At 40.0% G+C, this 22,104-nt stretch overlaps 1 protein-coding gene across 2 annotated transcripts in view; it reads left to right on the top strand.

Moving 5' to 3' along the window:
- Positions 1 to 1,771, top strand: part of NUDCD1 (NudC domain containing 1) — a 104,762-nt gene extending 102,991 nt beyond the window's left edge. For both annotated transcript variants that reach the window (XM_075213967.1, XM_075213968.1), the window contains one exon: positions 1,321 to 1,771. In XM_075213967.1, coding sequence (XP_075070068.1) covers positions 1,321 to 1,613 — 293 coding nt within the window. In that variant the 3' untranslated portion in view covers positions 1,614 to 1,771. The remainder of the gene's footprint in view (positions 1 to 1,320) is intronic.
- The last annotated feature ends 20,333 nt before the right edge of the window (positions 1,772 to 22,104 follow it).

The following is a 22,104-nucleotide window of genomic DNA, read 5'->3' as shown; positions in this document are numbered from 1 at the left end:
CATGAAAAAACAGTCAGTATTCAAGTTATGCACAAAACAGAATACTAATTTGCACCTCTTGCATTGTAATATGGTTTTGTCCAGGAGACTGAAATAAGAAATTTCTCAAGTTAAGATCCTTAATGAATCAGGCCCTAGATGTTTAAACTCTGAGGGCTAGATTTACTAAGCTGCGGGTTTGAAAAAGTGGGGATGTTGCCTATAGCAACCAATCAGATTCTAGCTGTCATTTATTTAGTACTTTCTACAAAATGACAGCTAGAATCTGATTGGTTGCTATAGGCAACATCCCCACTTTTTCAAACCCGCAGCTTATACCACTTTCATACTGCCGCCCCGGCAATATCCCGGGTTTTTCAAGCCGGGTTTTTGCCGGGGCTCGGAGCGTCCCAGCTCAGAAACACCATTCATACTGCACCTCGGACCCGGGAATTTCCCGGGTTGGCCCCATTCATACTGCACAAGTCTGTGCCCTGGCAATTTGTGGGAGTCATCACCAGAGCAGTTTTCATTGGCTGAAAAATGAAGACTGGGTGCTGCTCCAGTGTTTAAATCCTGGCAGAAAAACCTGAACTTTGCTTCCTTTCACACAACTAGTATTTCCCAGACTTTGTACCTCTGTAATGTGGGATATCAGCTACATCAGACACCCAAATAAATACACAGCACTGCACTTTAATCAGGACAAGTAACCTTTAAAGGGAAATATACTCTATCTATTAGCATGATTTATATATATATATAAAAAAGTACAATAGTGATGGTGCCTTCTCTATATATCTCCAATCATGTATACCCAATGGTATATTTATGTATGTAAGAGCCATTAATAAAATTTCTGTAAACTGCCCTTCTTTTCATATACATTCTTTGTATTCTCCTGCTTTAAATCCTCCAGAGACAGGCAGACAGCCAATCATCTTGTTTTCTGTGCAACCCGGGTTAAAAAAAAACCCGGGTTGCACCATTCATAGTGCAGGCAATCCGGGTCTGACCCGGGAATTACCCCTCAATAAATCCCGGGTTGTAGACCCGGGTTTTTAGACCCGGGATTTTTGACTTGTACCATTCATACTGCACCAAGACCCGGGTCGTTTGAGCTCGCCCCGGGAAAAACCCGGGATTTTGGTGCAGTATGAATGGGGTATTAGTAAATCTAGTCCTGGGTGTGCTCTGTAAAAAGTAATTGCCTTGGCTCTGTACTGTGTGTTTATGCAGCTACTATCTGATTTCAATGAACAAATCCGTATAATGATATAAATTGCTATAACAGCTGTAACATAGATATGTGAAATATGCCTTTTTTCCTCTGTATTTCAGGGTACGTCCAAGCATCAAAGCAAGATAAGAAATTTTTCACCTGTGCTCCAGATTTCTCATACGCGGCCCTGTGCGAGTGTGTACGCAGGATATTCATCTACCGCCAGCCCACCCCGGTGTCCACTGTATTGTACAACAGAAAAGAGGGGAGACACGTGGGACAGGTTGCTAAGCAGCAGGTAGCAAGTCTAGAGATCAGTGATCCCATCTTAGGCTTTCAAGCCTCCAATGAGCGATTATTTGTTCTAACCACAAAGAAATTGTTTGTTATAAGGGTAAATACGGCAGTCTAATTAGCCTTCTATACTCTGCTTTCATCTCTGTTCACTCTTGGCCAAAATACTCCCACAAGAGCTTTTGAAGTTTGCAATCTATACTCCAATACTTTATTATTATTTTTTTAAACGGTTTTCATAATTTACTTATATGTCAATAAAATATTTAAAACCCATCTTCCTGTGCGTTCTTTATGTTGATCTAAAATGGTTGTAAAATTCCTAGAATTATATACTTGGGCTTTTCACAGAATTTACTACTGCTTACACTTGAATCATTTTTTCATAAAACAGCAGTTGCATATGCAGCAGCCTGTCTCTTTGATTTACATTGAAGTATATATTTGTAAAGTCAGAGTAGATTTAGACACAAATATAGTCTTGACATTTACTGGAATTGAAAATCACTGCTAAAAAAAAAAAAGTTGACACTTAGAAAAGTATAAATAATGACTTGGAGAGAAATGGAAGAAAGAATTGTGTATCTTGTAGGACAATGTGCCTAATTTAATGATAATAAACTATGCTCCTTCCTACATCATCATCATCATCATCCTTTATATAGCGCCACTAATTCCGCAGCTCTGTACAGAGAACTCACTCACATAAGTCCCTGTCACATTGGAGCTTACAGTCTAAATTCCCTAACACACACACACACACACACACACACACACACACACACACACACACACACACACAGACAGACAGACTAGGGTCAATTTGTTAGCAGCCAATTAACCTACCAGTATGTTTTTGTAGTGTTGGAGGAAATGTGGCCTAATTACACTATACAGGAGTTTTAAAAGTGCACAACATAAGCAAGTGAAGGCGTTTTAAATATGTACGGCTGTGCATATTCCTACTGATCCACACGTCTCATTGACCATCTGCACATCCCATTCCTGAGGTCTTGCACAAGTACACACACTGACCTCTATGCTCGGCTTACTATAACTTGTCCTGTCTCTGTCATTATTTTAACCTTCTTCATTGTTCTCCAAATATTATGCTCATTTGACCCTCGGTTTAGTTCACATAATTCTTGAAAGTGAGGGGAGATTGTGTCTGCCTTTTTTTTATTCTTTTTCTTATGTCTGGGTTGTCTTGCATTGTTTGAGCTAAATGTTCTTTTACTAAAGCAGAAAGAAGGGGAGGTATAGAGCAGACTTGCCCGGTGCCTGTACAGATGGAAATTAATTCAGTCATATGAAGGTTGTAGATTAAGTCGTTATCGCCAAAGCCTTATCACTCAAGAGTCAAGTATCAAATGCCTTTTCTAAGTCTAGCCCCAAAAACAGCAGGGGTCACTCTTAATTTATATCTCAAGAACATCTGATATTATCTGTGGCCTGCTGAAGATGGATGAAGTGGTGGAATAATTAATTTTCAAACCAGAGTTTAATGCCAAGGATTGTAGAATATCTCTCAACATTCAAGATCATTAAAATGTTGGCCAGCAGAATTTCATAGACGGACTTTTCTTGCAGCATCTCATTATACGGATACTCAATTTAGGGAACAAATATATCGGCACTCAGAAGTAAGGGCTGTATGCAATTTTTGTGAAGGATCTCCTGTGAGTAGAGTGTCATTGTGCCATATGGCATTGCAATAGATATGCAAGGGTAACTTTTTGTGGCTTTTGATGGTTTTCGTGTAAACAATTATGAGAGCAATTTATACTACATGCGTGTGGCATGTGCAGTACAGGAATGCAGATTTTATGGGGAGAGAAACATATACGTCCAACACTAAATGGGCTGCTGAGTCTAGTCTAAGGCTTACTTGCACCCTAGGAAGCTGCCTCTATTGCCCAACCCTAGTCCAGCCCCTACTATAGGTCCTCATTGGGTTCATGAAAGGGTCTTTGTTTACATTGTCTGCATATGCTCTGGTAAGCTGTTGAGCTATACCCTGCATGGCCCTGTTTCAGGTATGCTCTGTTCCCACGCGGCTCTGCAGACCACTGTGACGACTTGTAATTAATGACAATAGTGATACTACTGCAACTATAGTACATACACATACATACTGTGTGCTCAAATTTTGGATTTGGTGAATAAAAGTACAGAATGATTTCTTTTGGTGTCTCTAGAGAACTGTCAATGAGACCATTACATTAGCAAGAACAATGAAAAGTTCAAGAGCATTAAATTATCTGAAATTGCACTAATGTAATAGGAATTTATATAACTGCGCTTAACTGACATGATCCATTTTTCACCATTAAGCATTTCATCCAGCAATCGTATTTGTGAAGACATTAATCATTTTTTAAATTATCACCACTGGTAGCAAAGCTGAGTAATTGATGCAGTGAATAAAATGAGGTTCTACAGTGTCGTACAAATGAACCGGCAAATTAATTGGTACCCTTGTTCACATATGACCAAAATATATTTTCATTTTTTTTTTTTTTTATTATTTTCACTAATTTTACTGTTGGTATATAAACTTTGAGCTGGGAGAGATTTTTTCCACTAAATGCAATGGTCTGTGAAATGAAACAAATTGCCAACTTTGAATTTCAGTGTACAAATAAGCTATCAAGTATTTGTGTGCTACATGAAAAAACAGTCTATTTAACTCATGTGCAAAACAGAAAACTAATTTGCACCCCTTGCATTGTAACATGGTTTTGTCCAGGAGACTGAAATAAGAAACTTCATAATTTAAGATCCTTAATGAATCAGGCCCGTAGCACTGAAACAGTCCTGGTAAAGTACTCAATAACCTGACAGCAAGAGACAGGCGATTGCTCAATTTTAATCTTGGATCTCTCTGAAGCATTTGATACTGTGCACTATGGGGTTCTAATAGGCTGCCTATGGGATTTCTGTGGACTGGATGGCAGAGTCCTTAGTTGGTTCATATCACTTCTTACTGGAAGGTCAGAGTATCTTCCGGATACTTATCGGCACCACTGCCCTTGTCATGCAGCGTTCCACAGAGCTGTATTCCATCTCCCATGCTATTTGCAGTATATGTGCTACCACTCCGTGAAATAATCCGATGTTATGGCCTGTACTACCGCTGCTATACAGATGGCACTCAATCATACCTATCAGTTGCTACAGGTACTGAGAACCCAATACCAGTGCTAACTGGCTGTTTAGCTGAGCTCCAGGACTGGATGAGTGGCAGGTGGCTTAGATTGAATCCTGATAAAACAGAGTTTCTTATGATAGGAGGTCAATGCCAAATAAAAAGATTATTTGATTAAAGTTGCAAAACTGGTCATGTGCAGGATCTTGGTGCTGTACTTGATTGTGGCTTGACATTTAAATATCAGGTTTCAGCCACAATCGAATCTTCATCCTTTCATCTGAAGAACATAGCCAGAACCAAGCATTTGATTCCCTCAGAAGATCTTCCTACTCTCATACATGCATTTGTGTCTTCATGCCTGGACTACTGCAATGTGCTCTACTTGGGTCTCACAGAGGAAGAACTGCAACGCTTGCAGCTGGTACAAAATGCAGCAGCATAACACCTGTTCTGATCATTCCCTTCACTGGCTGCCTGTTCAATGGCAAATCAATTGCAAGATTGGCTTATTGGCAATCAAAGCCCTACACAGCCAGGGTTCCTGGATACTTGAAGCAGCTTCTGATTCCCTAAACTCCCTCTAGCTTACTTCGATCCTCAGATGAAGCACTAATGACATTTCATACAATATCCCAAAACTCATTTGGGGCTTGCGTTTTAGCTTTACGGCTCCTACTCTCTGTAACTCATTGCCTTGTACAGTATGCTAGGCCCCCGCTTTAGAAGTCCTCAAAAACAGAATAATGACTTGTTTACCGAAGCTTTTCATTAATGCCTCTTAATTTTAATAAAAAAACAAACAAATGCTTAACCCTCTCTTCTGTACTTCGTAATCTTTATAAGTTTATTTTGTATGATATGTTTTTTTCAACTGTAATGCACTTTGAGTTCTATTGGGCGAAATTTCCAGCTCATAAGTAGATATGTTAGGAATAACTTTTCTTTTTCCAGGGGAAGTCTGCTAATAAGTTGATCAAATAATGGTATTTAATTTAGCAACTGATATTAATTGAACAAAAAAAATTGCTATGACTTTTTTCCCTAGGTAAATACTACAATAAAGCCCTTGTGTGGGAACCCCAAGGGTTCATATTCAGTTTTAAGGATAGTAAAATACATGTCAACAGTTGTTCAACTAGAAATCATTGCCTCTAATGTCACCATACTTAGTGTTCTTACGAGTGATGAGATGTATTCAGTTTGCATTCCGTTTTACGCGTCCTTCATTAATGCAGGGGCAAATGCAGGATTTGTAGCGGGGGGTTTCCACACCACGCCGCCAGTGGGCATAAGCAGAATGCATAGCGGCATGGCTATAATATTAGACAGTGTTTGGCTGCCCTCCAACTCTTCCTGTCCCCATATTATACATGGACAATGCTGCGTGTACTACTGTTAGGTGAACGCAGCTCTCCCTTTTCATGCAGAGCTGTGTGAAGTGGGGGCAGGGTCCAGCCACCTCAATTATACAGTGCCGCAGGCTTGGAGGGGGTTTCCAGGCACTAGGACCCCCCTCGGTTTGCCTATGTAATGCTTCCAATTATCTTTTTAACGCTTGTAAATACATTGTTGACATGTTTGTTACTGTCATTAAAAAGAAGCTAAAACATATACCAGTGGGTATTACTGATATATCCAAACCACCAGAGATTTTGGTTTAATAAAAAGAAAGCTGCTTAAGAGAGATTGATGGTGCAGGAATTTGTCCTGAATAAGTAAAGTGTAAATCATCTCTACTGACGTTTATTTCCATGACATATTAAACAGCACCTTTCTTCTTGTCTCCCTTAAGCACATCATGTCACATCGCTCCCAGATTTTTCTCACTAAATAGCCGAAATTTAAGACCGTCCATTTTCAGTTGAGATAACGAAATGCTGTCAAAATAAATAATTACAGAAATGTTTTTAACTTATCGAAGTAAAAGTGTTTTTTTTTCTTCTTCCTATGAACTTTTCAGAGCTCATTAAATTTAGTTTTCGCTAAAAAGTTTTACATTCCAGTTTATACACTGATTAGCCCAGATTGAATAGGTTACATTAATCAGTGCAATTAGCTGTAATTTACAGTTAAACTCTTGCAGACTATGCAGTTGATGTACCACATATATTCAACATTCTAAGCTTCTCTTATATCACTGATAGAACCTTACGGTACTAGCAGAGTCTTTATCCCTTACAATTGATACCACATTATGCCACAGACCTTTTCTTTTACATAGATTAAAAGGGGCGAAGAATTATGTATTTAACTGTATAGAAATATAATGCCAGTTGTTTTCTTAAGCTGCAAACCCATCTTATGGGCTGTAATACTAGATCTTAAATAATGAAAAATGAGCCTGCGGGTCCAATTAAGCAATATCTCTAAAGTCCACCAAGGGTCTTGTTCTTCAACATGTAGCGTGTATAACACTTTCACTTTAATTATATAATTTGTTTATACCCAGTGATGTCTCCTTGGAAAAAATAGCCAAAACAATAATTCAGTAAGCTTAGGAGCGTGCCCACTGTATTTATCTCATCACCCTTTGGGTTATCAGTTTCAGGCATAAATCCCATAACCACTAACAGCCACAATTTTGGGGGGAAGGGGGGGAGTCATGATTTTAATAGCAGAAACGGGGTAAAACTTGTCCATTAACTCCTACTAGCCTCTCTTCTTACTCAGTCTCTAAATTTAGTCCCATTGAGTGAAGCATTTGTACAGTTCCTCCCTAGTTTCGGTCCTTCCTGTAGTGTTTTGTCATGGAGGGTGAGAGCTATAGGGGAAACGGGATGGGCGAGGACCCAGGCAACCGTAAAGTATGGTTCCTGCTGGCTGGCCCCTCCCCAGGACCAGCCACCTTACTGTATTTGGCCCGCCAATCACATTCCTTCTGTTCTCCATCTACACAGGGTTGTAAATAAATAGAGCTGTGTGACAGGGGCAACCACCAAGAGAGCAAAGCTGATTGGGGGTGCAGGGAGATTAATATTTTAGGTTAATTTAGGCTCACGGGGTCAGATTTCCTTCTTGCCCCAAATGCTAAAATTTATAGTTACAGATCTACATGTGCCCACCTTCTCTCTTTATGCCCCACTAATAGCATGTCACACATGGGGCATGCACCACCTGATCCATGCACTGCCTGAAAGGTACAGACAGCAAAAGAGACAGATAGAGGAGACCTCATCTGCAACATACAGTGCCAGATGGAAAACCGTAAGGGGTAAATGTATGAATCTCCGGATTCTTCATCTCCGGCGTGTTCAGCCTCTTCAGCGCTTAAATTTAAAGCGGCGCTGCATTGTAAAGGGAAGTTTCCCTTTACAATGCAGCGCCGCTTTAAATTTAAGCGCTGAAGAGGCTGAACACGCCGGAGATGAAGAATCCGGAGATTCATACATTTACCCCTAAGTATTAAGGAGGAGAGGCTCTTAATGTAATGTGGGTGGGGCATGGGCTATATAATGGCGGGTGAGGATGGGGGCTATTTTATAGTGGGCCTATTAATTTAAGGTGGGGTGAAGGGATAATTGATTTAATGCTGGGATGCTTTGTGGGCTATTAAGTTAGTAAATACTTATTATTTAATGTTGGGACTGGTTGTGGGAAATAGGTCTAATTATTGTGATTACATTTAATTTAATTTAATTTTGGGCAGCATGGTGGCATAGTGGTCAGCACTTCTGCCTTACAGCACTGGGGTCATGAGTTCAATTCCCGACCATGGCCTTATCTGTGAGTGAGTTTGCATGTTCCCCCCGTGTTTGTGTGGGTTTCCTCTGGTTTCCTCCCACACTCCAAAAACATACTTGTAGGTTAATTGGCTGCTATCAAATTGACCCTTGTGTGTGTCTGTGTCTGTGTGTGTGTGTGTTAGGGAATTTAGACTGTAAGCCCCAATGGAGCAGGGACTGATGTGAATGAGTTCTCTGTACAGCGCCGCGGAATCAGTGGCGCTATATAAATAAATGATGATGATAATGTCAGTTGTTTGGAGGTGGGTACGTTTTTTTTATTAAATGGGAATACTTTTTAAAGTCTTGGTTAGTTAGGAGTAAATAGGTGTATTTATTAAATGTCAGTGCTATTAAATTAATGTTGGGGCATGTTTGGGGGGGAATAGATGTATTTATTAAATAATGTGAATAATTTTAATTTGATATTGAGACTGTTTGAAGAGGAAATAAATCTATTAAATGTGAACACTATTAATTTAATGTTGTAACTGTTTGGGGGGAAATATTTGTTTTTATTAAATGTGAATTCTATTAATTTAATGTCAAGACTGGATGGAAGGAAATGGGTATATTTATTAAATGTGAATGTTGTTAATCTAACAAAGCACAAACGGGGTGCTCCCAAGAGGAAGAAAATCCACATTTTATTGGACTAAGAACAATTTCCAAAGCATGTATCGGAAATATAAAATACGGCGCTTATCTCCGCAGCATGAGCTGTATAATGTGTGTCTCCATACTGTCCCGGTGTACGAGCAAATACAACATCCATAAGCAAGATGGATAACTCGCTCAAGCCATGACCTCAATGGAATTTGGAGGACCCCAAATGGATTTTGAATTTAAATGACCAAACAAAATAAGATTAATTTGCAGTCAGGAAAAAAAACAAGAATCATTCAAAAAGTTTGCACAGGAATTTGATAATTCATTAGGAGTGAAGAGGTTGTATGAGTTAGAAAATTAAAAAGGTTTTTAAGGCTCAAAAAAAAATATACTATACCATCTCTTGGGATTTGAGAACTAGAAAGAGTTTTCCTAAACATAGAAGCGAAGAAAGGAGAGTGAGTAAGAATATGATAAGAAAAGATGTTCAACAAGCACTTGCTTTGAAGAATGAATTTAGTTTTTGGGGTCTCTACAAATAGGAGGAGTTTTAAAACAACGTTTTGAAAAAAAATAAAAATAAATAAGACCCAAGACCAATAGAGAGAGATCAGAAAAGAATGTTTGTCTTTTTTCCAGGAGATTATGGATTCTCCAGGGAGAAAAAGAGAACTCCAACAGGGATGCATGAAAGCTAAAAATGCCTCTAAAGATATGAACCCCTACTGTAAATACCCATGTTAAGGGCATATTTAATCTATCTGTCATAGTCTAGGGGCTAGATTTACTAAACTGCGGGTAAAAAATAATAATTAAAATACCAAATAAATTTTCCTATAAATTACACTTCTGTTAAGAGTTAAAAAACAATTTTTTATGTGCTCTGATGTGACCTACTATTGTACTTCCGTCCACTAACAACAAGTACCCTTTATGCAGAGTTGAAGGGAATTACATAAGTGTAGACAATATTGACATTGCAAAGTTTCACAATAATTCACGTTGTACTTCATTGATTTTCTATTTTTTCTTTTTAATATTTTGCAGGTGTCTAAGAGTCAGGGATAAGAAGTTTGAATGAATCAACAATAAAGATTGGATATTATGCTATATTATGTCCCAGCGTGCCCCGGAACATCATGCTTCCTTTTCTTTGTTATTATGATTTTTGAGTCCTTTGAGTCATTTAATTTAGTATGAATAGCATTGAATACATCTGTTTGTGATCTAGCTGATAGGAGGTTTCCTGTGTTATAGTGAAGAAGTAGTGTACAGGGGTGTCATCCTGCAGTCCTCCATGAATCAATGGGCTTTAATGTCCGATATTTGGATTTGTAAATCTGTTTATGTTAATAGATTTGATTGTTATTCTTGCTTTTATGACTTTGCTCATTTTCTTCATGTAGCAGCTTCGCTGTCTCCTGACTCGTTAAGTAGCACATACCTCTGTACTCTGGCTGCTCTGCCTTTGGGCTCAGTTATCAAATTAATTGTGGTTTTGTTGTTGCATCTACTCTTCTATTTTGCATCGACACACCCCTGTGTGCTGATTGGTGCACCTCAAGCTCCTTAATTAGCTTTATGTGTAAATAATTTGTCATTAATGCACGCAAGTGATTAAATGTATCCTTGGCATGCAATTATTTGATACAAGGCGTTGTAGTATTTGGGTTGTGGGGAGTTAATTTGTATCATCTCTCCGTTTTTTTTTTTAATTCAGTAACAGTCAGTCCCTATTAATTAGATATGTCTGCCATCCAGAGAGATTTTGAAAAGAAGATAATGATTTGTAGTAAGACAGCTAAGGAAAATACATGCTTAAAAGAAACTTTACTTTCAATTTAAATAAAAAAAGGCTATGTGAGTTTGGTGCTTTAAAAACTACACATGAGATGACTGTGACCAGAGTGATTTCCCAACTGAAGTTGAAAAGACTAACACATCATATGAAGAGGTCACAAAACTTAAGTAATTCCGGTGTTTAAGGACTTCATAATCATCTTATTAAGGGGACTGACATGGGTATCTACATGTACACAGTGACTGCTACCACAAACTTACCTGAAAACTGGGTCAGCTGCCACGTCCATAGTGGTCTCCACAGTAAATCTGAGAGGGTAGCCCAAATCACTCTGTTGCCTGATAACTAAAATGCCAGCCTCATCTCTCATAGAGGCTAAAGTAAATATTCGTAATGATATATTGCATGTTAGCATAGTGGTTAGCATTGCTGTCTTACGGGGGCCATGGGCTTGATTCTAACCAGGGCACTACAGGGTCTGCATGTAGGCAGCACGGTGGCTCAGTGGTTAGCACTTTTGCCTCACAGCGATGGGGTCTTGAGTTCAATTCCCGACCATGGCCTTATCTGTGTGGAGGTTGTATGTTCTCCCTGTGTTTGCGTGGGTTTCCTCCGGGTGCTCTGGTTTCCTCCCACACTGCAAAAACGTGCTTGTGGGTTAATTGGCAGCTATCAAAATTGATCCTAGTCTTTGTGTGTGTGTGTCAGGGAATTTAGACTCTAAGCCCCAATGGGGCAGGGACTGATGTGAATGAGTTCTCTGTACAGCGCTGTGTAATCAGTAGCGCTATATAAATAAATGATGATGTTCTGCTTGAGTTTGTGTGGGCTTCCTCCGGGTGCTCCAGTTTTCATCCACAATCCAAAAACATACTAGTAGTTTAATTGGTTTCTGGCAAAAATTACCCTAGTGTGTTTCTGGTGCTAGGACTGATGTCAATACTCGGTACAGCACTCTACAATATGGTGGGGCTATATATATATATATATATATATATATATATATATATATATATATATATATATATATATATATATATATATATAGCCATAACAATAATACATTAAAACATACAGATATTTGTGAGAATTTCCCAGTGTGTGTGTGTATGTATGTATTTATATATACATATATTTATTATTATTCTGAACACCTGAAATGCCTGGCGACCCCCAGAAGAGGCCTCACTGCACCCCAGGAAATTGGCGAACAATAATATGGTTATCATGGGTTGTGTGTGGGGGTGTTTGTTTATAATAAATGTGCTTTTGACGGAATGTGTTGGTTTTTTGGAATTTTTTGCAGTTTACCAAGGTGCACTACAGGTCACAGCCGGCTCTGGATGCTAGGACATGCAGGCGCATGTAGTTTTACAAGTGTCAGCATCCCCTGGCAGTCACGGATAAGCTGAGACTTGTAGTACTACAAGCAGCAGCATACCAGTAATGCACCATTTCAAAATACATAAATGTCACTCTTCATTTTGGTCATTACCCCACATCCACTGCACTAGGGGTGTGGGATGAGACCTAGTGCATTCAGGCAGAGCTGGTTCTTCAAAGGGGGGAGGGAGGGGGGGGCACCGAAGTATTAAGTCAAAATTTACGCTCACTTTTTTGGTCTAAATTCCATCCAACTCTACATCAGACCCTATATGCTTTATCTTCTCTGTCCAATACCCTCTATTCCATTACTTTACTCAGATACATTCAGTAACTTGACCAATTAACACACAAGAAAAGAAAATTAAGAGGAATATAAGTAAATAACATCAACAAACTCTTTTTATATCTTTATGCTCCTCCTTGACTGGTGCCGCCCCAGACATGTGCCTGGTTTGCCTATTTCGTACAGACAGCCTTGCCGGGAGTGCAAGTGAAGGTTGTTATTAATTTTATTCTATTTTTTGCTTCGTTGGTATATTCATGGTGGACAAAAAACATCAAAAACTACAAATATCAACTATGTTTTCTAAAACGGTAAAATAACTAATTAATGCCTCCTAAAAATTGAGTCAGCTGAGCAAACGTACTTACACTTGAGTAAGAAATGTGAATTCGGTACATGATATGTTAATATATCTGGTTGGTTTCATAGCACATATTCATATTGATAGAAGAACAACACTGAGCAATCTGTATTATAATCACATTTGACACTGGGACACGTCAGCCTAAAGGAAGAATTTCAGCAAATCATTTGAATGTTAGACGTGTGGAGAATGTCTTCCAGATCTCAGAAGGTGAACTAGATTTTTGGAACACAAGAGCACAGAGGTGTCATGTATATTTCAAGGGCATGTTTTTCTTCCAGCACATACAGTAGGCAATGTGTTTTCTGTCCAAAAGAGATTTAATTGAAAAGAACAGGATGATGTTGTACAAACAAATAAATATGAGCACTGGATCCTCAGCACATTGTTAATGCTATTCTAGCCAATTCCAGCTGTACTCTGAATTAAAGCGGCAATGTCAGGGTAAGTGTTTGTTTATACCTGAGAAGTCCCAACATTAACGCTTTAAATTAACATTCATACAGGTCGCAATGACGTCAAATTGTAGTGCCGGACGTCTGTGAAGTCGGAATAAGCTGCGCTCAGCCTGCTGGTCCCATCGGTGATCTGCAGCGTCGGTTTTCAGGTAAGTCCGTTTATATTTAAATCAGTTTATCCTCAATTCGGATTTTGATTGTAGGTCTCCTCAGTGTCGGAATTTACAATATCGTTTTAGCGTACCCAACCCAATAGGATGTCCATTATATATCTCCTTTCCTGCCAACATTCCTACCCACGGGACAAACATGTCTCGGGTGGGACAGATTGACAGAGTCCTAAATTCAGAACTGTCCCGCTTAGGAGGTGGGTCGGGTACTGTTTAACGGTGCGGATAATTCTGACACCGAGGAGTACTACACTTAAATTCCGAATGTGTTAAAAAACGATTGTAATATAAGCAATGTCAGGACCCCACAGGTTAAGTGTTTAAACACTTAACCCGACATTGCCACTTTAAATTAAAAGTGTTACAGGTCGGGGTGACGTGAAAATCTATTGATGGACACCTGACTAGTCGGAATAGCTTTGAGTCACAATCCTGCTGCGATCGGAGATATACAGCGTCGGTTTGGAGGTAAGTCTGCTTATATTGCAATCGTTTTTTAACACATTCAGAATTTAAGTGTAGTACTCCTCGGTGTCGGAATGGTAGTAATCAGGAAAGTGATTACCACCGTTAGAAGGTATGTCATGGTATATTATTTATTTGTGTCATGATCCTCTCAATGTACAGTGCTGTGTACTATGTTGGCGCTTTATAAATATAGTATAATAATAAGGGTCACTTGTCCTTTACTGATATTTTCCATGTTTTTCTTTTTTAATTTTAGAAGATGTTTTCATTGGGCATGGTACTGCATATAAATGAGTAATATAGTCATCAATTATTCCAGAGAACTGCAAGTACTAAATACAAGGACAGAACATTTCAGGTACGAGAGGAGAGGAGAACGGGGACTGGAGCTAACATGCTAATTAACTTTTTAAATTCATGTTAGGGGCAGAATGTTGGCCACGCCTACATGTCCACTTCTTAAATGGGGCTCAACTTTACACAATGTATAAATTTATAATTTGTTGATAATATGAATTTGTTCTTTTTTACGCAATAGGGAATGGTGTCAGGTGTGAGCCCCAGACTACTGTCATTTAAATCCAAATAATATCTAAAACTAAAGAGCTCACACGTAAGTGGGTTATAATTTGTTTTTCAAACCAAAGCGCAGCAAAAATTGCAGCCTCTGTCTACCTGCCACATACATAAGTGAATCCATACATCCAATTTTTGTGAACATTCCTCCAAACAATGGCCTATTTGTTGTGGGGGTACGTGTTTGCACTTTCATACATCTCCCTTGCTGTCTCCCACCAGCATAGTGACAAACTACTTAACAAAATGTTTTTCAACCAATATAGACAAAAGGCATGATTCACAGAAGGCTACAATTGCATCTCAAGTGTAGACATAAACCTATATCCTCCAAATCGCAGTCATACGGGGGTATTTTGCGTTGCACAAACTTTTAACATACATGCAACTCAAAAGAGCGTGTAGATGTGGCTTCATCCATACTTTAGTATTAAAAACAGAGCATAGTTTTAAGGGCTTGTGCATACAAACTTCTTTCAATCTTTCTCTTTTGCACTCTGTTTTCTCTTAGTCCAGCAGAGGAGAGACGGAAACTCTGATAAAGAATCATCCATTTCAGTGGAGATAGTGCACCCAAGATTCTGCAACTAGTGCCTCATGTCTTCATCATCATCTATTTATATAGCGCCACTAATTCCGCAGCGCTGTACAGAGAACTCATTCACATCAGTCCCTGCCCCATTGGAGCTTACAGTCTAAGGGGCCTATTTATGAAAGGTTTCCCCCCTGTAAAATCCCCGAAAACAACAGTTTTCGGGGATTAAACACTAATTTGCTATTTATGATAGCAGCATCGCAGCAGATATCATAGATATCTTCTGCTTTGCATCTCCTATCGTTTTACTGAGCACTCCCCATAACAATGTATGGGGAGTGCTCAGTAACGCTATTTAACAATGAATGTAATTAACTTTTCAAACATGATAATGTACGTCAGCTGAAGCTGGCGTACATTATCATTAATGAAAAGTTTCAGTGCTGTCAGCTCTGCTCCAAAGAGCAGAGCTGGACAGCGCATGTGTGGAGGGATCACATGATCCCTCCCTGTCACTCACCGCTCACTCTCTGCAACTATAGTTGCAGAGCGAGAGCAGAGATGTCTGAGCGCATGCCCGAGGGTTTTACTCGGCGCATGCGCACTGGAGTCAGAAGAGGAGCCCCGTTGATCGTATGCTGCTTCAGAACCGAAGAGACCGTGGTAAGTATGATTTCCACTTCACAGGAATAGCAGTTTTTCGGAACTGCTGTTCCTCTGTTGCTTTTTTAATAAATATGAGAAATAGTTCAATCCTTATCAATGCGATAAGGATTGAAAACTATTTTTCATATTCTGACAGTTTTGATAAATGTGCCCCTATATTCCCTAACACACACACAGACTAGGGTCAATTTGTTAGCAGCCAATTAACCTACCAGTATGTTTTTGGAGTGTGGGAGGAAACCGGAACACTCGGAGGAAACCCACACAAACACTGGTAGAACATACAAACTCTTCACAGATAAGGACATGGTCGGGAATTGAACTCATGTCCCCGGTGCTGTGAGGCAGAAGTGCTAACCACTAAGCCACCGTGCTGCCTTCAAAAGAAGACGAAATTACTTCTACACATGGAATATACTATTCAATTTGTGACAGGTTCACTAACTTTAGAGGTTTGACTTTGTTAATTCGTGAAAACCATAACATTTGTTATTAAATAACTATCTCAGGAGGTTCTCTCACCTCACTTGTAATATTGTATTTTCATACAGTACTGTGTATTGTGCAGTCATCTAGTCCACTCATGAATCATGTAGTTGTTTCCAGGTTTATCAATGATTGAAACAAGAAATTATTCAGGGGCTGCTTCTGTGTTAATGAGGTACACGTACATTTGTAGTGGTTGGCTTCTGTTACTTTCAGCTTCATTCATGCTTAAATTATGGTCATTAAATGTTTACTTAAAATTCCTTCCGATTGAAGTGCCAATACCGCAGAACAGTTATAAAAAAAAACAATAGGAGTTCAGCCTCCATTTCCTATGTTCATATATAATGAATTGCAATTACATTTAGTTTTGTGTGTTGTAGAAATTGTTACATCTTTTGTTCTGTAAAGTAGCTGCGCTGTATGAGCTCTCCTAATACTGACTTAACTGCAGGCAATTAATCAATGTTTTTGAACGCAATGTTTATTTCTAAAGATAATAATGACACTTTGTGTTTGTCCACATACAGAGGAAATCAAAATGCATTAAAACGGAACAGCTAGTTTGGATGTATTTTTTATGTAGCTCAAAATAAATCTTTACCTGGTTTGCTATTATTTATTCCTTAAACATAAAAGTGTAATAAAATGATTCCTTTTATATAGGACTTAATGCCTAAACTGAGCAGTCCCAGTGATTACCCTTACATTTTGGAACTGAATCACTGCGTTCCTAGAATTCTAATTCCTAGCTTAAGTATTCTTTTAGGATATATGAAGGTTATTATTTCACTCAGAGCTAATGACAATTTTTTCCTTATGCTGCCTCTTGTTATTAAAGAAAATGAAGGCCCACTTTTGCTTAGAATCTCATTGCAGATTATGAACCTGATCATTTTCAGAGGCAAGTCCCTTTTTGTGCTGTAACTTGCATGAAATAGCTCAGAAAGGGACATTGCACCAATGAACGCAAACGCATGCTAATTATGTGTCACGAGTTCAGGGTCAGAAGGATCCTCGGGGTCCCGGTAACAGAGGCATTGAGTCAGAGGATCACAGGAGTGAATAGTCTGCTGGGGATTATAGCGCTGAGATCAGGGCCGGATTAAGGGAATGGAGGCCCCTGGGCTAAGGGGCCCTCCATTCCCCCGTGAGGCCCCCAATGTGAGCCACCCCCCGCGAGGCCCCCCCCAAGCACTTACCTGTCAGTGCAGTCCTCCTTCCGCGGCGCTCTGTAAGCTCCTTACTGAGGAGATCTCGCGAGAGTTTGTGAACTCTCGCGAGATCTCCTCAGTAAGCAGATTACTGAGCGGCCGGGAACAGAGGACTGCACTGACAGTGCTCAGCAGCATTGATCGGGATGGGGGTGCCCCCACCCCCGGACCGATCAATAATGCTGCTGAGGACTTTGAAGGGCCCCCTGGATGCCCAAGGCCTCTGGGCTATAGCCCAGTTAGCCCTAGGGTTAATCCAGCCCTGGCTGAGATCCTGAAGAGCTGGAAGCCCTGGTGCAGGATCAATAGGTGGCACAATGGTCTGCCGAGAACTACTGGACTCCAGATAACAGAGAACAAACAGGAGCCAGAGGTAGAAACGTCCTTACAGGTAGGGGGACCTGAAGATCTGGCACTGAGGGAAGGTAGGAGGTACTTTTTATAAAGGGAGCTAGCCGGCAATCAGCCAATAGTTTGAATGAAGGCAGAGTATAAAAACCAGGTCTGCGCATGCGCAGAACCACCAGCAAGATGGCGCCCGCCAGCAGGAGCATAGCGCCATTTACAGAGAGGAGAGCGGCTGCAGGAGGGCACAGGTAGGAGCGCCAGGCCCCAACTGCGGAGTAAATGGGTCCGGTGCGTGACATTATGTCTGAACACAATTGGAACTTATGACTGTCTATGACTTCAAGAGCGGAATGGGGGAGAAAAGGTATGGATCAATGTATGCAATGTACAATAAGGGCGTGCCGATGCAGATGCCGCCAATTTAAGTTCTGTGTTTCTCGTAAGTACGTGTTTTATAGCCATATCATTTGCAACAGCTACAGGGCAGGTGTAAGTGCCGACTGATAGTGATAACTAACATGGCATAGGGCTAGATTTACTAAGCTGCGGGTTTGAAAAAGTGGGGATGTTGCCTATAGCAACCAATCAGATTCTAGCTTTCATTTATTTAGTAACTTCTACAAAATGATAGCTAGAATCTGATTGGTTGCTATAGGCAACATCCCCACTTTTTCAAACCCGCAGCTTAGTAAATCTAGCCCATAGTCTTTATTTTAAAAACTACAGATACTTGCCACTAGATAACACAGAACATGTGTATGCAAGGAAGATAGACTATAAAAATGGCTTGTTAGTACAGTACGCATTAAGAACATCAAGATTTATGTATTGACTGTTAAAAAAAACCAAAAACTTTCTAACATAGTTTTATTAATGATTATAGTGTTATGGGTTCTTTATTTTTTTATATATTTTTTTCACATGCATTCTGATCTTTATATTGCACATATGCATATGCTCATCCTGTGTTCTGTTCTGTCTGTCTACATGTGGCAAATAATGTACAGCCAGAGCGTACTTATGTGGTACCCCAAAGCCCTGTTGAACAGCACAGAGGAAGTGCATAAACGCTTTTAAAATGCAGGGCTACAAGGGGTTAATTGTGCTCCTGAAAACTTGTGCCCAGGAGTGATTGACAGGAGGAGGATGAAGGCCCTGATTGGCTGGGGGAGTAACAGGAAGAGGATGTGCAGTAAGGAGGAGAGAGAGAGAGCAGCATGGTAAAAGGAACAAGGGGGAGGTCGTGCAGCCGAGCAGAGAGAAGATAAGCTGCTGCCAGAACTGTGCCATTGCCAGCAAAGCGGACAGAGAATAATTGGGGACACGCAGCGGGGCGCCAAAGACAGTCTCCACTAACTGCAGAACTGTCTCAAGGTAAAACCCTAGCCTGCAGTGTACTGTACACACCCCAGTGTCAGAGGGAAGAGTGATGAGAGAATCTATCCAAAACTGACATTGCATTCTTGTACAAGGAAGGATTGTGAGAGCTTTTCCCCCAGATCATACCTTTACACAGGTTGCAGGGAACAATTAAGACGGTCGTTTCAGCTATATTCTGTGTGTGTGCTGATATCTGGACACTATATCCTGTTGCAGAGCACATGTGCTGATAGAGATTTATTGACTGTTGAGAGAACAGCGCCATCTTGTGGCTGAAATGAGCAACAGCCCTGCTTTCTACTATAATACTTAACCCTTGATGGAAACCTCTGCAGGACATTGGAACACTACCAAATTCCTGTGCACAGGTCAGCCCAGGACTGGGTGGAAAATATGGTAACGTTACCGGGGATAATATTGGTGCACCAAATGTTTTAGATGATGTTAATGTTATGTGATTTACCTAAGAATTGATTTATTAATATTGAAGGTGTGACATTCAGTGTTAGTGGTACCGCTGCAATTCAAGTTAACTCAGCAGTAGATGCTAAAAGTGGGGCGCCTGACCCATAGGAAATAGCACGGTACCCCAAACACCTGAATGAGAAGGAGCCCTCTAGTGGGCACAGTAGTGACCGTAAGAGTCTTGATGGGTTATTACTGATGGTTCTTGCATCATCACCAGTCAGATATTGCTAACTTGAAAGTAGTAACTGTGATTACCAGTGTGCCTTATTAGACAATGTGTATGTTATATGTTAAATGTTATTGTGCTCTATGCTGATCAGACGCATTATTTTGTCATTACTATTGAGCTGAAGGGGTCAGTGGCGCGGTGTCTTACCGAAACTATCCTTACCGCATTCTCAATAAACTCAAGTTGTTTGACCAATCCTTGTCCCTTTCATTGAAGTATTTATCTCCTGACCACCGGATATCCAAACAGAAAAGAACCTGACTCGTGTCTGGAGGACAAGGTAAGGGAAGGATTCCCATCAGTACTCGACCACCACACTTACCATGTGGATTTTTTAAATTGAAATCCACATGGATTTTAATATGGTGGGAACTGCGCTCAAGTTCCGTGCTAGTTTTTTTAAAACCAAGTTGCACGCAGGTTACGTCCGAAGAGAAGTCAAGCCCAATGTTTTTATATAGGCTCAACATTACTCAGGGTAATGAAATTTGAAACATGTTGTTCTTTCCTTCTGACATGACTGTGTATTATATTCCATATACATTAAGAGGCACACAGTTATTAGAGTCTGATACTCAATCTATGCATCATCTAAGGAGGGTATCACAAATCTGTCTCACTGAAGGTCTGGCTGGAGACTCCTGGGGCCTGAGTCATTAAGGAGTGCAAAGCATAAAAATGGAGTAAACTCTGCACCTGGGCAAAACCATGTTGCATTGGATGGGGAGCTAAACTTAAGATGTGGGGACAGATTTATAGTTGGGGTAGGGCATGTCCTAGATAATCTTTAAATTTCAGTGTAACCCTAAGGCTATCAAGTATTTGTGTGCTACAGGCCAAAACAGCCAGTATTTAACTTATGTGCAAAATAATAAACTAATTTGCACCCCTTGCATTGCAACGAGGTTTGTTCAGGAGACAATTTACTTCTTTTTATTTGCCTTACTTTTCTTAATGACTCGGGCCCCTGGAGTGCAGATATGCCACTCCCAGGAGGAGCTTATCCTGGAATGTGTGAATGACGAATGATTCAATGGTCCAAGGAGAGAAGGCTATATAAAAGTGGGAAATGTATACTGGAGTCCTAGAAGAATAGTTGAAGGAAAAACAAAGGTCAATAACTAATCAATACAATGCAGTTACTTTAAAAACAACACTACTGGAATACAACCTTTCCTCTGCAAAGCTGCAAGTGTAGGGTATTTAAAGGCTGCAAAACAAGCTTAGCTCCTCAGCTCTGGTTGCTGTTGCCAGCATAAATGCTGAGATGTGTTTTGCAATCAGGAATAGTCCCTCAGCAGTAATTGCTATTGACAGATAATGTGCTGAAATGTGTGTTGCAGTATTGCAATGTATTTCATTGTCCCAGCATGCCAGAAGTTTGTGATGATTGTGAGTGCAGTGCTGCCACCTGTCAGAGAGACAGACATGCATTGCCATTTATTTAATCTGGGAATATAAGAAATTAGATGTGTGAAGAAATATTCAAAAGGGCAGAACTCAACTTTAAGCTTTATGGCTTTTAACAGACTGTTGTTCTTAGAAGTGTGCTGCATTGTTATATATATTTAGCATGCCTGATTGTCCATGGAAAAAACACCTTAGCTCGTTAATACTTTTACCAATTAAAGTTTACACTAGGGAAACTCAGCGGTAACCACCTTAAATTTTACTGAAATGTATATCTGGCTGCAAATAACTGTCACAGTTTCCAGACCAACCAGCAGGTCACATGCACCAGGTCACCCAGCTGGGCTGCAAATAACTGTCACAGTTTCCAGACCACCCAGCAGGTCACATGTTCTAGGTCACCCATCAGCTATTACACTTCACTAACTGTCACAGTTTCCAGAGAAACCAGCAACTGTTACATTTGCCAGAGGACAATAGTAATGCATGGTTATGTCCTGTTTAGACAAAGGCATCATAGAAATAAGTCACTCATAAAAGTACTTATGCTATTAATATATAGATATTTATAAGAATACATAGCAAGCCCCTTCCCAAGCTTGTTTTACCACTTGTCAAAGATATATTTATACCATTCACGTTCAATGGTGAAGGTCTCGGCTCCCTTACAGCTGTGGACCTTGAGCTACTACCTTACTTGGCTCACAAAGACAGCCTACTGTACCATTTGTTTGCCTATTTGGCTTTAGTTAATGTTAGCTTCTGCCTTTTCCTACTTTGTCATTCAACCAAATGTGATGATTAGAATCTGATATTTATTTCCCAATTTTGTTTGTGTCACCTCCATCAGTTTTCAGCTTGAATCTAAAATTCAGAAACCACTGA

The sequence above is a fragment of the Mixophyes fleayi genome, chromosome 5 (assembly GCF_038048845.1).
Source record: "Mixophyes fleayi isolate aMixFle1 chromosome 5, aMixFle1.hap1, whole genome shotgun sequence".
Taxonomy (NCBI): Eukaryota; Metazoa; Chordata; class Amphibia; order Anura; family Limnodynastidae; genus Mixophyes; species Mixophyes fleayi.
The sequence above is the reverse complement of the archived record's forward strand: the minus strand, read 5'-3'. Positions and strand labels throughout refer to the sequence as shown.